Source organism: Notolepis coatsorum, assembly GCF_963971535.1.
Source record: "Notolepis coatsorum genome assembly, chromosome: 8".
Lineage (NCBI taxonomy): Eukaryota > Metazoa > Chordata > Actinopteri > Aulopiformes > Paralepididae > Notolepis > Notolepis coatsorum.
In genome coordinates this window covers 138068306-138083239 of record NC_140172.1, presented here as the reverse complement: position 1 = coordinate 138083239, position 14934 = coordinate 138068306, and the positions used below count along the sequence as shown (strand labels likewise).

At 43.4% G+C, this 14934-nt stretch overlaps 1 protein-coding gene across 1 annotated transcript in view; it reads left to right on the top strand.

The window, feature by feature from the left end:
* The window catches only part of LOC311233736 (U3 small nucleolar RNA-associated protein 14 homolog A), a 105801-nt gene that overhangs the window by 15128 nt on the left and 75739 nt on the right, over positions 1–14934 (top strand). Inside the window, exons 7-8 of the mRNA XM_084320738.1 lie at positions 5638–5757; positions 13162–13256. Coding sequence (XP_084176864.1) covers positions 5638–5757; positions 13162–13256 — 215 coding nt within the window. The remainder of the gene's footprint in view (positions 1–5637; positions 5758–13161; positions 13257–14934) is intronic.

Genomic DNA, 14934 nt, shown 5'->3' with positions numbered 1-14934 from the left:
GCAGCTAACGTATTAGCTTGTTGTGGTTCTAAGTTTGACTCGCATTCTCGCAAGCAGATCAATGGCGGCATGCCCCGAAGTAGAAAAATGAATAAACGCTTGGTGGTAAGCAGGAGGTGGGTGCTAGCGGTGTGGCGTAATTGGCCGAATCGACTGTCAATCAAAATGGTTCCATTGCATTGGTTGAAAGCTCTGGTTGAGAGAATAGTATCCCGCTGCAGGCCGCCAGAATGGTTCCATTGCATTGGTTGAAAGCTCTGGTTGAGAAAATAGTATCCCTCTGCAGGCCGCCAGACGATACTGGGAGAGGGATCAGTGATACCATAAACATATTTCTTGATGTTTCCTTTTTTAAGTAAGTAAAGAGGCCTACAAATACAAACACACATACAAATATACAGTAGTTTCATTAAAAAAAAATTAAAAATTAAAATTAAAAAAAATTAAAAATACTTATTTTTTGCCACAATTATCGGTATCGGTATCGGTATCGGCCGATTGTGTTAGTTGAACAATCGGTATCGGTATCGGTGGCCAATTTTCATATCGGTGCACCCCTACCTACAACGTTACAGTACATTACAGTAACAAAAAAACATAAGAAACACCTTAGCCTTATACAAATAAAGTTATTATTATTATTAGCCTAAGCACATTCTCAACATCTTCAAAATCTCAACAACAAAAATACACAAAGGCTCCAACCACAAATACAATACTAACTAAACTAACTAACTAAACTAACAATACTAACTAAATAAATCAGTAACTCAACTGTATTTCACCATTCATAACTGCATCCTTCAACTTTTTCTTAAAAGTAAATTTGTTGCTGATCATTATCAAGGTGGGTTGTGTTGAACTTTATTACTTACTTACTTATCCCCATTACGCCGGCTGGCGCATAGGGCAGCAACAAAGTTTCTCCACTTGCATCTGTCTTTGGCCATCTTCTCTATGGTCCCCCAGCTCTGGTGGTTTTGCTGGAGCTCCTTCTCTATAGTCCTATGCCATGTCGTTTTAGGCCTCCCTTTCTTTCTTTTGACTCTTGGGGTCCAGTGTAATGTGACTCTTGGGATTGCATTGTTGTCAATTTTTTATTTTTTTTATCTACTTTTTCTCCCATTTTCTATTTTTCTCCCATCCCAATTTCGTATCGTCCAATTCTACCCTCCCCTGTCTCGAACGCTGTTAGGCCATGCCTCCCACAAGCCGGCTGCAATGTGGACAAAGCCTTACATCACGTGTCCCCTCCGGTACTCGAGGAAGCAGCAGTCGCATCTTTTCACCTGCACAGCGCGATCTCTCAGCGTCGGGGGTCTGCGTTTGGAGGGCACGCCGCCCCCGTCGCTTCCTGATTCTGCTGCGCAGGCGCACCAACCGACCTGTAGGAGTCGCTGTCCACAACGTCCGATCCCCACCCATCAGCTTCCCACCCCCTAATACTGCCAATTGTATTAGTATGAACGACCAGCCAAGCTGATAGCAATGCGGAGAGCTGGGCTCGAACCCAGCGTCTCCTGCATTGGTGGTGAGCGCCTTGCCCACTGCACCACCTAGCCGCCCAATTGGTGTCCATTCTGAGTACGTGGCCAATCCAGGTCCACCTTTGTTTATTAATTATACAGTGCATGTCATCTTGTTGGGTAATGTTGAGGAGGTTATTGTTGGAGATGATCTTGGGCCAGAATATACGTAGGATTTTGCGCAGGCATGAGGTGTGGAAAGTGGATAATTTATGGATGTTGCTTTCTGTGGTTTTCCAGCATTCTGCACTGTATAATAGTGTTGAGAGTACGCAGCTTTGGTAGATCCGGAGTTTTGTTTTGTTGCTGTATTGGCTTGACTTCCAGATTTAAGTCTTTTGTATTTTATTTTTTATTATTTTTTAAACACGTATAAACAAACATGACAACACACGATAAGATACTCAAGCATTAATACACAGTGTATTAGATTTAAGTCTTATGAAGGTTGTGTATGCTTTGTTAATCCGGTTTTGGATGTTGAACTTTATTATGTGACATTAATACCATGAGATAAGATGGTCCTTTATTGATCCCCTTGGGGGAAATCTGGGCGTCATAGCAACATGGGAGGGGGGGGGTACAGGTATGGGCAGGGTAATAGTAGAAAGACATGACTAAAATTTGATCTGAATATAGAAATATGAGAAAAGATAAACGGTGTAAACAATGTAATTAACTCTGAATATAAAAATATGAGGAAAATAAACCGTATATGAGGGTCTGTATGCCTTATCAGTTATATCATACGTTACAATAAATATGGCAATAAAGAATTTGAATCTTAATGTATACTATGAGTAAGAATAAATAAGGTACCCTAACTGGCATGATATACGTCATATGCTGTAGTCCGAAATAGCCCTTACATTCGCTTTTTCTTTTTCATTTTAGTTGGTTGTTAAAGGTATAGTTTGTAGGGGTGTAACGATTCAACCACACAACGATTTCATTCGATTACGATTCTTCAGGCAACGATTCAATGCATCATGAAATATCTCCATTTGACCACGATTCGATGCGATGCAATTAGATACATTTTCGATCAGTTAATTCCCCCCAAAATTATACACAAATGTGGCTGGGGGAACTGATTCACTCAGCATGAAATGGACTATAGGTCAATAAAAAATCGAGTATTAAAAACAAAAACAAAAAAAATTATAATCGCTTCTTACATTTTCAAATCGGTGATCGTTGAATCACCTTAGGATCGATGCATTGCAATGCATTGTTACACCCTAATAGTTTGTATATATTTTTTTACATTAAGGTCGCTTTCACACAGGGGCTGTTTGGTCCGGACTTTCGGACCAGAATTCGATAGTCCGGTTTTTCGGGTCTGTGTGAATGTGCGTCGAACTCGGTCCGCGGACCAAGCAGGCGAACTCTAGTCCGCCTGAAAACGTAGGTCTCGGTTCGGCTTCATCGAACCAAACGCGAACCAAATATAGGAAGTGATTATTATTACCACTGCTCGCAGCACTCACTGCAAAACAAGCACACTGCATCTAATCTCTCTATCTATCTATCTATATATGTCTGTGCATCTTGGGAAGAAGGAAGAAAAAACGCGGCTTATTATTATTACCGAGGCGCGCGGCTTATTATATTATTAAAACAGCTACTTGTGGGCACTCATAAAAACACTGTGGTCTACAAGTTGTTTAGCGAGAGGATGGTGGCAATGTGCTTCAATAGAACAATGGATCAATGCCATGTCAAAACTCGGCTCTGCTGATCTGGAGGGCTCCGCAGTACACACACAGACACACACACACACACGCGCGCGCACACACAGGATCGCAGCCACACACACATTTCCACTGTCCAATAGACAAGCGCCCTTTTCGACCGCGTGACATTGTTCAGAAGGTCTCGGTCCGCCTGACAGATATCTGTGTGAAAGCAGGCGAACCAAATGAAGAATGCAACAATGTTGCAACTTCACCCCCAGAACCGCACCGAGTCCACCAAAACTATATGTGAAAGCGACCTAAGTTATATGTAATACTGTAATGCGTAGCCTTCACTTACTCCTCCGAGTCCCCTGGTCCGAGGTCTGGCCGGGTTCTGAGTGAACCAGGGAGCCTCAGACGGGCAGAAAACAGGGTCTGGAAACAACAGAGTTAATCCACAACATGCAGACAAACATTCTAACCACGGGTGGTGAGAAGGTTCTGGGTTCCAACCACAGCAGTGGTTAGTACTGTTGCCTCAGAGCAAGAAGGCCTCACGCATTTGCTCTGCTTCAAACTGACACGATGTCTCTGGCTATGTTCCAAGACACTATGTCGGTCTGAGAGAAGAATCAAGTGTAGGAAACGCTGTTTTCTGTTGTGGATGGTTAAACCCGTTTTCTGCGTGGTGTGGTGTGGATTAACACTGGAGACCCCCGCATACACAGAACCCTTCTCTCCCAATGTGGTGATGAAATAAACCAATGTAAAAACGCTGAGGTTCCCTCTTAACCCCCGTTCAGGAGTGTAGCGCCTCCTCCTGGTGACTTGTAGTTAGTCCACTTGATTTAAAAGTTACAAATATACAAGGGGATACGGTTCCTCCAGTTTGCTCTGAACTAGGAAAATAGCTTTTTCCAACACCTGGAATGTCCTCCAACTGACTCTGAAGCTGAAGGTTTTTCTTTCTTTTGCTGCATTTAAAAGATAAGATAAGATATTCCTTTATTGATCCCCTTGGGGAAATTCAGGCGTCATAGCAGCATGAGGGAGGGGGGAGGGGAGGTGCAGGTATGAGCGGGGTAATGGTAGAAAGACATAAATATAGGCAATAAAATGATAGTGCAGATAAAAAATTAAGTATGATCTGACCACTGTGTGTCGACTTGTCTGTTTATTTTGTATGGTTTATTTTTATTTATTGTGCCTATATGTGTGAAACTGTCTTGTTTTGTAAGCTGTAAATGAGTAACCCCAGTGTCTTAGGAGTTGAAATAAAGGTTGAAATGAAAATTAAATATACCGAAGACGTGCATTTCAAGGAAAAAACACCCACTGGATGAACCTGTAGTTTGCTTTGTTTTATGTTTGTTTATCGTTTATTAGAATTACTGTTAGCTGTCAAATTGATGACCGCTAGTCTTTCCAAGAAAATAAGATAAGATAATCCTTTATTGATCCCCTCGGGGGAAATTGATAATAAAATTCATAATAAATTCATAAATAATATAGTAATAACAGAATACAAATACAGAATGTAATTAGTAATACAATTAAAATAAGAAAAAAAACAAGGCATGAAGGAAATCAAACATGTGTACAAACAATGTATTCAACACTGAAGATACAATGAATGATTGAAGTGAAATTAATTAAAAAAAAAGTATATATAAAATACATTATGAACATAAAATAGTCAATCAACATCTTATTACATCAGTCTCATGTACACAACTCTGGAGGATATTTGAGCCTGATAACTCCCCTGCTGTTTGTTTGGCATCGGAGAGTCTCTCTCACGTCTCCAACGGTTCACACCTAACAATCCAGTGCAGAATCGTGAGGACAGAGCAGATCTGCCTCTGATCTGTCTCTGATCTGCCTCTGATCTGTCTCTGATCTGCCTCTGATCTGCCTCTGATCTGTCTCTGATCTCTGATCTGTCTCTGATCTGTGAGTGGAAACTCAGGGCTCTTGTGTAATCATGTCTGAACTGGACGCCTGTATTCGAATACCAACCAGTTCATGCTTCCGCGTTCACATTTTGCACTCTGATTGGCCACTGCCGTTTCTGGTCGCACCAATCGTGTGACGGCAAGTTCTTTCGCCGGTTAAGCTTAGGCACTCTTTCGAAGTTGGTTAGAGTTTGTCTTAGAGCAGGGCGATAGAACGCCAGCCCTGATTCCAAACTCTAACCTTAACCAACTTCGACAGAGTCGCCTAAGCTTAACCAGTGATAAACTAGGCGTTAGGTAGTTTGCTGCTGGTTGAGGCGGAAATGGGCGCGTCACGCGATTGGGCGCACATGTCGCATGACCAGAAACGGCAGTGGCCAATCAGATTTGCAAAACGCGAATGCGGAAGCATGAACCGGTTGGTATTCGAATAGACGCAAACTGGACAGATAAGAACGAGTGCTCTTCTGTCCACAGGCTCAGACTCCTCTAGAGCAGGAGATCTTCAGCCTCCTGAACGCCAACAAGCAGCCCATCCACGACCCCGTGTTGACCCCGGTGGAGGAGGCCTCCATGAGGGCCATGAGCCTGGATGAGGTGAGTCGACAACAACAACAACAACAACAACAACAACAACAACAACAACAACAACAGCTTTAATCAACAAATATATTTACATGTAGGTGTGGAGGAAATGAGAGCAGGCAAGTTGTTTCTTTATTATTTGTCATACAGAAATACAGAATACTTTGCATGAAATGTTTCTTTCTGTTTTTCTCCTGAGAGTGTGCTAGATAATAACAAGATGGTATAAATAAGTATAAAATAGAAAGTCAAGAAGTCAAGTAAAAACAAGTGTAAACAACAATTGTTCAGTATACCTCTATATACAGTATGTACATCTCGTACAAAAATGGTGAGGTATAGCTTAGCTTGTGGTGGTGAGGTGCAATAAGGAATGAGAGATGTGCAATTCCCTTACCAATAATATAAATATAAAGTGTAAAGTGTAAAAGAGTAAAGTGTGGTAAAGTGGGTGCTACAGTGTGGTTTATTTAAAGTGAGTGTGTGTGTGCTGTGGGTGTGTTGGTGGCCTGTTATTGTTCATTGTTCAATCATTGTTCATTGGGCATCTTTATGGCCTGGGGATAGAAGCTCCTTCTGAGTCTCTCTGTGCTTGCCATGAGACTCCGGTATCGCTTGCCTGACCGCAGCGGCAGCAGTTCAAAGAAGCAGTTGTTTGGGTGGCTGGAGTCTTTGATTATTCTCTTAGCCTTGCCCATGCACCGCTTGTTGTAAATGCCTTGGAGAGTGGGAAGCCCCCCTCCAATTGTGCGTTCGGCTGAACGGGCCACTCTCTGTAGTCTGCTGCGGTCTTGTGCAGTGCTATTCCCAAACCAGGAGATGATATTGCCAGTCAGGATGCTCTCTATTGTGCATGAGTAGAAGTTCTTGAGGATCTTCTGACTCACGTTGAACTTCCTTAAGCGCCTCAGGAAGTAGAGGCGTTGTTGTGCCTTCTTGATAACACTGTCAATGTGTGTGGTCCATGTCAAGTCCTCGGATATGTGGACTCCGAGGTACTAAAAACTGTTCACTCTCTCAACCGGTGCCCCATCGATGCTGAGGGGGCTGTAGTCCCTGACCCCCGACCTCCTAAAGTCCACAATCATCTCCTTTGTTTTGCTGACGTTCAGGGAGAGGCTGTTCTCTTGACACCATCCCGCTAGAACCTTTACCTCTTCCAGGTAGGCCCTCTCGTCGTTTGCAGAGATCAGGCCCACCACTACTGTGTCGTCAGCAAATTTGATGATTGTGTTGTTGTTCCGCTGTGCATGTGTGTACAGGGAGTAGTGTTGTCAAAAATATCGAAAAATCAATACATATAGATTCTGAATATTTAAAACGGTTTCGATACTCATTTCCCGCAATATCGATACTTTCTGCAGTATCGATACCAGCTGGCTTGCTCGCAGTCTTCTACCGCAAGTTGTTGACAGACACACGCTGCTGCAGAGCACGCTTGCCCCTCCTCCTCCCCTCAGAGACCCGTCTTCAGTGTCTTCTTGTCAACAAAGCATTAAACATTAAACCATTAACTTTAGTTTAATACATGAGACGTTGTCTACTGATGGCTCATAATATCAACAGCTGATTCGTTGTTAGTAACGTTACAGCTATTAGCTAACGTTAGCTAATCGTTCTTCCGTTAGCTTATGCTAGCTAGCTGGCCACCTTATAATTACTTCATGGAAACGGAGTAACGTTAACGTTATGTCGAGTTCATACTACACTACACGTATGAACTCGACATAACGTTAACGTTACCCCGTTTCCATGAAGTGTTTAATTAGCAGCAATCTTGTTGAAAATGTAACGTTAATGATCCGAGCATAGCTCCGCAAACCGGAAACCGGAAGCCATCATGAAATTGTTGTAGGCATATTGTAGTCTTTTAGTCTTATTAACTAAAATATTTTAACCAAATAAAAAGCAGCAGCACTATTGCATAACTGAGTCATGTTTGCTATGTATTTCTTTCTTTAGGGGAGTAGGACATTTGTTTCACAGTTTTAGCATGATGTTTTATAGATGGCTAGGTTAAACACAGGTTTTTGTTTTTAAGAGGGGGGGTTTGATTTGATTTAGATTAGATCATTTAGTTATTTTTAAATGTCTGATCTAAAGAGAAACAAAGGGTTTTAAACGTGTTATATTTATCTTCTCTTAGGGCTCGCGTCCACCTGCCTCATATTTATGACCGCACGCGTCTTTTTTCAATGTATCCCAATGGGGAGAGAGCGTATGCGGCCGATGTGCGATGTGCTTAGCTCATTTTCAGACAACCAATCACAGCCATTCATATCTACCACTCTGTTTGTAACCTGACACCGGAGCTGCCTGCCTGTCTTGGCTGTCTCCCACAGTAGACGGGGCATTGAGATTCGCGACAAAACACAAATACACTAATAATAATAACTACACGAATACACTACTAAAAAGCTAATAAAAAGCAAAGGGCGAACTGTGGTGTCAGGCAATAACTATATATATAATTAATATACAATAAAGTTATTAAAATATGCTATAATATGTGCAAAACCGCGGCATGAAAAAACGATAAAAGGATGGCTGTAGATTTCTTTCTGTCATCTACAAGATGCGCTTCATGCCAGCGCTGCCGGCGCACTATCAGTGTTTTTGTGAGCCAGGTGGACGCGGGCCCTTATAGTACCAGAGAGAAGCTGAGGAGAATCAACCAGCAACAAAAGCAAAATTTGTAAAAAATAATCATATATATATTTTTTAATTATAGATTTTGTATTTTCATGGTATCGAAAATGGTATCGAATATCGATACTTTTCAAGGTATCGTATCGAAGTTCGAAATTCCAGTATCGTGACAACACTAACGGGGAGTAGAGGAGGGGACTCAGGACACAGCCCTGGGGGGCCCCTCTGTTGAGAGTGATGGATGAGGAGGTGCAGTTGCCTGCTCTCACCACCTGGGGTCTGCCCATCAGGACGTCCAAGACCCACTGGCAGAGGTCATAGTTCAAGCCCAGGTCCCTGAGCTTGGCTATGAGTTTGGAGGGGACTATGGTATTGAATGCTGAGCTGTATAGCTGCTGTTGAATAGCATTCTCACATAGTTCCCCTGCCTCTTGTCCAGGTGTGATGCTGCTGTGTGCAGCACATGGGCTATGGCGTCCTCCGTGGACCTGTTGGGGCAAATTGCAGGGGGTCCAGCAAGCCAAGCTAGAGGCCTGGATGCCAGCAGGGAACGGGGTTATATGTATGATTAATGTAAACAACTAATGCCTCGTCTCCACTAGCCAGGGTTTAGCCGTACTGTAGCCCCGTCTCCACTAGCCACGGTTTAGCCGTACTGTAGCCCTGTCTCCACTAGCCACGGTTTAGCCGTACTGTAGCCTTGTCTCCACTAGCCAGGGTTTAGCCGTACTGTAGCCTCGTCTCCACTAGCCAGGGTTTAGCCATACTGTAGCCTCATCTCCACTAGCCAGGGTTTAGCCGTACTGTAGCCTCGTCTCCACTAGCCAGGGTTTAGCCGTACTGTAGCCTCGTCTCCACTAGCCAGGGTTTAGCCGTACTGTAGCCTTGTCTCCACTAGCCAGGGTTTAGCCGTACTGTAGCCTCGTCTCCACTAGCCAGGGTTTAGCCGTACTGTAGCCTCGTCTCCACTAGCCAGGGTTTAGCCATACTGTAGCCTCATCTCCACTAGCCAGGGTTTAGCCGTACTGTAGCCTCGTCTCCACTAGCCAGGGTTTAGCCATACTGTAGCCTTGTCTCCACTAGCCAGGGTTTAGCCGTACTGTAGCCTCATCTCCACTAGCCAGGGTTTAGCCGTACTGTCGCCTCGTCTCCACTAGCCATGGTGTAGCCATACTGTAGCCTTGTCTCCTAGTCAGGGGTTAGCCATACTGTAGCCTCATCTCCACTAGCCAGGGTTTAGCCGTACTGTCGCCTCGTCTCCACTAGCCAGGGTTTAGCCGTACTGTAGCCTCGTCTCCACTAGCCATGGTGTAGCCATACTGTAGCCTTGTCTCCTAGTCAGGGTTTAGCCGTACTGTCGCCTCGTCTCCACTAGCCAGGGTTTAGCCGTACTGTAGCCTCGTCTCCACTAGCCATGGTGTAGCCATACTGTAGCCTTGTCTCCTAGTCAGGGGTTAGCTGTGCTGTCGCCTTGTCTCCACTAGCCAGGGTTTAGCCGTGCTGTGGCCTTGTCTCCACTAGCCAGTGTTACGTTCTGTGGCCTCGTCTCCACTAGCCAATGTTTAGCCGTGCTGTGCCCTGTCTGGTCACCACTAGCCAGGGTTTAGCTGTGCTGTGCCCTGTCTGGTCACCACTAGCCAGGGTTTAGCTGTGCTGTGGCCTGTCTGGTCTCCACTAGCCAGGAGTTAGCTGTGCTGTGGCCTGTCTGGTCTCCACTAGCCAGGGGTTGGCTGTGCTGTGGCCTTGTCTCCACTAGCCAGGGTATCCATTGTCTTTAGAACCTGGTGAAACCTGGTTGAGACGGACCCCTTTCACACCTTCCTCCAGCTGTAAACAGTGGAGCAGTCATCAGACCAGCCCACGAGGGGGAGGGTGACTAGATGCGTTTTGACAGACTGCCTGTAGGCTAAACGTGACAGGTCTGATTTAGCATCTATGGATTTACCTGTTCACCTGTATGAAACACACCCATCATGATCATGTATCATGTTTCTCTGTTTCATAGTTTATACATAAGATAAGATATTCCTTTATTGATCCCCTTGGGGAAATTCAGGATACAGCATGGAAATGACTAGATGACGTGGCATGGAAACTGGCATTCTACCTTGATATAGGCCTAGCTTAAACACGGCCTAGCTTAAACAAGGCTTAGCTTAAACAAGGCCAGCCCAACCACAGAAGCCTCAGTAGCCTTACAAGTAGCCCAGTACACTATTATGAAAAAGAATCCTTGGCAAGTGAGACAAAAAGTTAAATTTCAGACTCTGGCTATAAGACTGTTTTAGTGATTAATATCATTGAGGACAATATTTTGTTTCACATTAATCAACATATTTCTTCATATGGATATTTACTCATTATGAATAGCTAATGCTTACATATTCGGATTTGGTGCTTATTTTTTATTGCAAAATTGACCTTAAATCTAATTAAACGGTGGCATTACGAGCTCTTTAAAAAGTATCCGATGTAACTAGCTGATTCCCGTAGACACCCTGGAATCTAAATCGATTGGATTCGTGAGATACACGCAGGAGAGTGCATCGTGTATAGAATAATAATATGAAGAGGAAGAACATTTACACTGAACAGTTGCCATAGTGAATGCAGTTCAGTAATAATAATCAGAACTCTTATACATCTTAGGGTGAGAAATTGTTGTGTGTTTAAGTGACTTACTGTAATCCATGGTAAACGTGCAGATGATGAAGTACACCCTGGGGTATTTAGTAGAAGTAGAAAGCTTTATTGTCATTGCACGAGATTGTTTTTTGCAGCACCTAAAATAACGATACCTACATACCCACTCTACCACACAACACATCCATGATGTACCCATAGACACACTACCATACATACATTTGTTGTACCTAGGCCTGCCGCGATAAGCAATAAATTGATTAATCGGCGTGATAATTAAAATGAATGCAATGATTTTGACGGGCGCGATTAATTGCTATTTGCGCGTTTGTTTTAATGAGGCGGAACCAGTACCCCTTGTCAGTCACTCTCCATGTGGGGCGCCGCTGGCCTTACTACAGAGTACAGCACGGGAGCTCCGTGGGGCACTAGTAACGCCACATAGCTTAACTACATTTCTCAATAGTGTTGCTCCTTTTAACCAAGTAGCGTTCTTTGTAGTGTAGCTGTTTTTAGACCCAAGTAGTTACTCGCTACTGCCCGGAGAAACTGGACTGCTAAATAAAGATTAAAGATCTAGCGTTGATCAACATTAGCTAAATAGCTAACAAACGAAATACAATGTATAGCATAGCTACAACACAGAATAACGTTAATACAATTACATGCATCATTGTTTACAATGAACGGGTGGGGCTAGTCAAAGGACTGCACACAGGGACAAGTTAAACATGAATTAATTTATTATAACAGGTAGTTTCGAGTCGTGCCTACGCACCACAGGGCTACTATTCTATTATATACGGCTTTGACGCTTCCTCCTCATCGTTGATTGCCTGTAGTAGCTGCATCTAACGTTAGTAGCTAACGTTAAAACTAACCTAAAGTTAGTTGTTCACCAACAATCTCAACATTTGTTTTATCATTAGCTCAAAAACACAGAACCGAACGAGACAAGTTGTCCTCTCATAGGTTCTGCTAGGATAATAACAACAATACTTCCGCTCCGGACCGGTGGGTGGGTTTCAAAATAAAAGTCTAAAACACCGGAAAAGACGTTTATTTTCCTCCACGAGAACTCGAGTACATCATGTGATCAATCGATCTGGATTATTTTTGCCCATCCCTAGTTTATCCTGTGCTGAAGTCTCCATTCCAATAGAGATAGTATATATTTTGGTGTTTATTTGATTATTGTTTCACTGCCTTTTTATTCATAACATTTTGTACATGGTACCACAAGGTACATTAATAATACATGTACATGTTAAAAGGATGACACAAAAAGCCAGACAGAGGGCTTGTTTCCAGTTTCAGTTTGTTTTATAATAAACAATCAAACTGAGCATTTTTTTTATTTAGGATATTTAAAATGTCTTCCAATGTTAAATAAAAGTTTATTGCACTTTGAAACGGTTTCCTTGCATTATTATGCTATTATTATATTAGTAAAAAAATAATAAAAAGGTTAATTGAAAACTTTTGGGAAATACATTTCTCAAAAAAAATGTATCTCTCAAAACCGCAATAATATCGCTTATCGCAATATTTTCTGGGACAATTAATCGCCCAGCAAAATGTGTTATCGTGACAGGCCTAGTTGTACCCATGCTCACTGACACACCACACATTCATGTACCCACTCACACCCTCTGCTACATACTGTATGCACTTATTCACAGGAACATTAAAAAGGTTTAAAAAAAAAAAGCATTGCAAAATCATCACAGTAGAACAAAAATATTGCACATTGGCAGAAAATATTGCACATGAATGAATACCATTATTGCACATGTCCCAACATCTGTCATATTGCACATAAAAGTATATATTATAGTGAGGTAGGTGTAGATGTGGTGGCAATAGGGGGGGGGGGGTGATCAGTTCAGTGATGGCTCTCAGGAAGAAGCTAGCCAGGGTTATTTGTTTTACCGGGTTGTTTACCGTCGCATGTACTTGTCTTTTTATTGTCCTCTCCTCTGGGCCGCTGTGTCTCGCGTTGCCTCATGCAGTGGTATTGCTCCACCGCTGTGTGCTTCTTCTCTCTGGGTTGTGTGCGTTTCGGGGGCATTGGGTTCAAAACTGTTACTTGAAAAAAATACTCAGGAGGAATTCTCTTGGCAGGCGAAGATCCGGCGTGCAGAGCTGCAGAAAGCCCGAGTGCTGCAGTCCTACTACGAGGCCAAGGCCAAGAGGCAGAGGAAGATCAAGAGCAAAATGTGAGTCCTGGAAACCTGTCGGATCCTGTCGAGCGCTCGGTCGCTCAACGCTCTGCGCAATTATTTACGCTCTTAACGATTCGTTAATCACTAGAGGTGCTTCTGCACGGAAGTTCAACAGATGTGTTGGTTAACCCTTTCACTACCACACTACCAAATGGTTAACCCTTTCACTACCACACTACCAAATGGTTAACCCTTTCACTGCGACAATACAGAAGGTTAACCGTCTGGTGTGGTAGTGAAAGGGTTAACCGTCTGTAGTGTGGTAGTGAAAGGGTTAACCTTCTGTAGTGTGGTAGTGAAAGGTTAACCTTCTGTAGTGTGGTAGTGAAATGGTTAACCTTCTGTAGTGTGGTAGTGAAAGGTTAACCTTCTGTAGTGTGGTAGTGAAAGGGTGTAGTGTGGTAGTGAAAGGGTTAACCTTCTGTAGTGTGGTAGTGAAGGGTTAACCTTCTGTAGTGTGGTAGTGAAAGGGTTAACCTTCTGTAGTGTGGTAGTGAAAGGTTAACCTTCTGTAGTGTGGTAGTGAAATGGTTAACCTTCTGTGGTGTGGTAGTGAAAGGTTAACCTTCTGTAGTGTGGTAGTGAAAGGGTGTAGTGTGGTAGTGAAAGGGTTAACCTTCTGTAGTCTGGTAGTGAAAGGTTAACCTTCTGTAGTGTGGTAGTGAAAGGGTTAACCTTATGTAGTGTGGTAATGAAAGGGTTAACCTTATGTAGTGTGGTAGTGAAAGGGTTAACCTTCTGTAGTGTGGTAGTGAAAGGGTTAACCTTCTGTAGTGTGGTAGTGAAAGGTTAACCTTCTGTAGTGTGGTAGTGAAATGGTTAACCTTCTGTGGTGTGGTAGTGAAAGGTTAACCTTCTGTAGTGTGGTAGTGAAAGGGTGTAGTGTGGTAGTGAAATGGTTAACCTTCTGTAGTGTGGTAGTGAAAGGTTAACCTTCTGTAGTGTGGTAGTGAAAGGGTTAACCTTATGTAGTGTGGTAGTGAAAGGGTTAACCTTATGTAGTGTGGTAGTGAAAGGGTTAACCTTCTGTATTGTCAGTGAATTTTTTTATTTTTTTTGTATCCACTTTTTCTCCCATTTTCTATATTTTCTCCCATCCCAATTTCGTATCATCCAATTCAACCCTCCCCTGTCACGAACGCTGTTTCTTGCCTCCCACAAGCCGGCTGCAATGTGGACTAAGTCATACATAGCACAAGTCCCCTCCGGTACTTGAGGTAACAGCAGTCGCATATTTTCACCTGCGCAGCTCGATCTCTCAGTGGCGAGGAGTAACGCGTGGGAGGCTCACGCTGCCCCCGACACTTCCTGATTCTACTGCGCAGGCGCACCAACCGACCTGTAGGAGTCGCTGTCCACAACGCCCGATCCCCACCCATCAGTTTCCCACCCCCTAATACGGCCAATGTGTATTAGTATGAACGACCAGCTAAACTGAAAGCAATGTGGAGCGCTGGGCTCGAACAGGCGAGCCCAGCGTCTCTGCATTCGTGGCGAGCGCCTTGCCCACTACGCCACGTAGCCGCCCGTCGCAGTGAAAGGGTTAAACTCAACGCACCGATTAGTCGTTGTGTCGTCATGCGTCTCGTGACTACGATCAGATTAGATTGAAATGTGTTTGCATCATACAGCACAAGTACAGTACAACGAAAATAAGTTTGTCATCCAAGCA